The 1,887-nt window shown below is 43.9% G+C and overlaps 1 protein-coding gene across 1 annotated transcript in view; it reads right to left on the bottom strand.

The window, feature by feature from the left end:
• Positions 1-1,306: 1,306 nt before the first annotated feature.
• The window catches only part of EMWEY_00031270 (zinc finger (CCCH type) protein, putative), a gene marked incomplete at both ends in the record, with an annotated part of 4,856 nt that continues 4,275 nt past the window's right edge, over positions 1,307-1,887 (bottom strand). Inside the window, 2 exons of the mRNA XM_013478336.1 lie at positions 1,307-1,605; positions 1,799-1,887. The exon at positions 1,799-1,887 is cut by the window's right edge and continues 984 nt beyond it. Coding sequence (XP_013333790.1) covers positions 1,307-1,605; positions 1,799-1,887 — 388 coding nt within the window. The remainder of the gene's footprint in view (positions 1,606-1,798) is intronic.

Raw genomic sequence — 1,887 nt, 5'->3', positions numbered from 1 at the left:
CCTCCTCCTTTTATGCATGCATATATATAAAATCCCTAAATATCCCTTCTTCCTCCTTATAAAAAATTTATTTATATATTTATTTTATTTTATTTATTTATTTTATTTATTTATTTATTTATTTATTTATTTATTTATTTATTTATTTACTTAATCTAATTGTACACCTAATAGAGAGGGCCGCAAAGACGCCAATGTTGGGGCTGCATGCAACATCTGCAAACAAAAAGAACAAAAAAAGAAAAAATAAATAAATAAAATAAGAAGAATAAATAAAATAAATAAATAAATAAATAAAATAAATAAATAAAATATTTAATTAATTATTTATTTATTTAATAATAAAAATAAATCTGCAATTGCTGTTGCTGCTGCTGCTGCTGCTGCAACTACAACCTCTGTTCCTTCAGCTGCTGCTACAGCAGCAGCAACAACACCAACACCAACAACAGCAGCATCAGCAGCAGCAGCAGGAGCAGCAGGAGCAGCAGCAAATAAATAAATAAATAAATAAATAAATAAATACATACATTCATGGTATTTTTATGTATTAAGGAGAGAGAAAGAAGAGACAAAAGAAGATTTGGTGCTTCTATCTCTAAATGATGACCAAGTACTTTATCTGCATGCTGTACAAGCAGCAGAACCAATTGCTGCTGCTGCTGCTCTTGCTGCTGCTCTTGCTGCTGCTGCTGCTGCTGCTGCTGCTGCTGTTGCTGCGGGGGTATATGTGCTAAGGCCAGTGCTGCCTGCAGGAAGCTGAGTCTCTCGCTGCTGCTCCAGAAGAAGGGTCTGCAGCAGCATCTTTGCCAGTATTCAGCAGCTGCTGTTGCTGCTGCAGCTGCAGCAGCAGCAGGTGCTGCTGCTGCTGCTGCTGCTGCATCTGTACTAGGACACCTCCATATAGCCCTAAATAAATCAGCAACAAGAGGGAGCTCCTCCCCTAGATGTGCATTAGTTGCTGCTCCTCTAGTAAGGAGCAGCGCAACAATTTCCTCTAATACAGTAGCTAGCATACTGCTGCTGCTGCTGCTGTTGCTGCTGCTGCTGCTGCTGCTGCTGGTAGGAAGGAGAGCCTGACGCAGCAAACGAGGAGAAGCTACATCTATACATACAGAAGGAATTCCTTCTTTATTTATATAAATAATTATATCTTCTGCCTTTATATTAAATATTAATTCTTTTTGGGGCTGCATGCGCTCTCCTCTTGCTGCTGTTGCTGCTGTTGCTGTTGCTGCTGTTGCTGTTGCATGCAAGTGCTGCAGCAAACCATATGCCTCTAGTATACCTTCGCAGACCTTTAGGATTAATTGACGCAAAGAGTCTGATGGTACCATAGCTTCCTGCTGCTGCTGCTGCTGCGGCTGTTGCTGTTGCTGCTGCTGCTGCTGCTGCTGCTGTTCTGCATGCCCAGTACAGCTACTTGGAGGCCAGAGTGCAGCACAAGGGCAGCAGCAGCTGCCCTCAGACAGCAGCAGCTCGCGGCAGCAATTGTGTAGCTTATGAAGACAAGCTGGTGCTGCAGTTGCTGCATTTGCTGCAGTTGCTGCTGCTGCTGCAGTTGCTGCTGCTGCTGCTGCTGCTGCTTCTGCTTCGTCTTCTTCGCTAATTGATTCCCCACAGACACAGCAGATTGTCTCCTCCTTAGGTGTACCCCATAGATGCATTAGCTGCTGCTGCTGCTGCTGCTGCTGCCTTTTGTTTGTTGTCTGTCTTGTTGCTGCTGCTGCTGCTGCTGCTGCAGCAGCAGCACGGAATACACCTCTTCCTCCTCCTTGTACTAACTGCAGCAAATTACCTACCCATAGAGCATCTTCTGCTTCTGCTGCTGCTGGTGGCTGTAGATACACCACACCTGCTGCTGCTGCTGCTTCTGGATCTTCGTCT

This window comes from Eimeria maxima, genomic scaffold (assembly GCF_000499605.1).
Source record: "Eimeria maxima Weybridge genomic scaffold, Emw_scaff393, whole genome shotgun sequence".
Classification (NCBI taxonomy): domain Eukaryota; phylum Apicomplexa; class Conoidasida; order Eucoccidiorida; family Eimeriidae; genus Eimeria; species Eimeria maxima.
The sequence above is the reverse complement of the archived record's forward strand: the minus strand, read 5'-3'. Positions and strand labels throughout refer to the sequence as shown.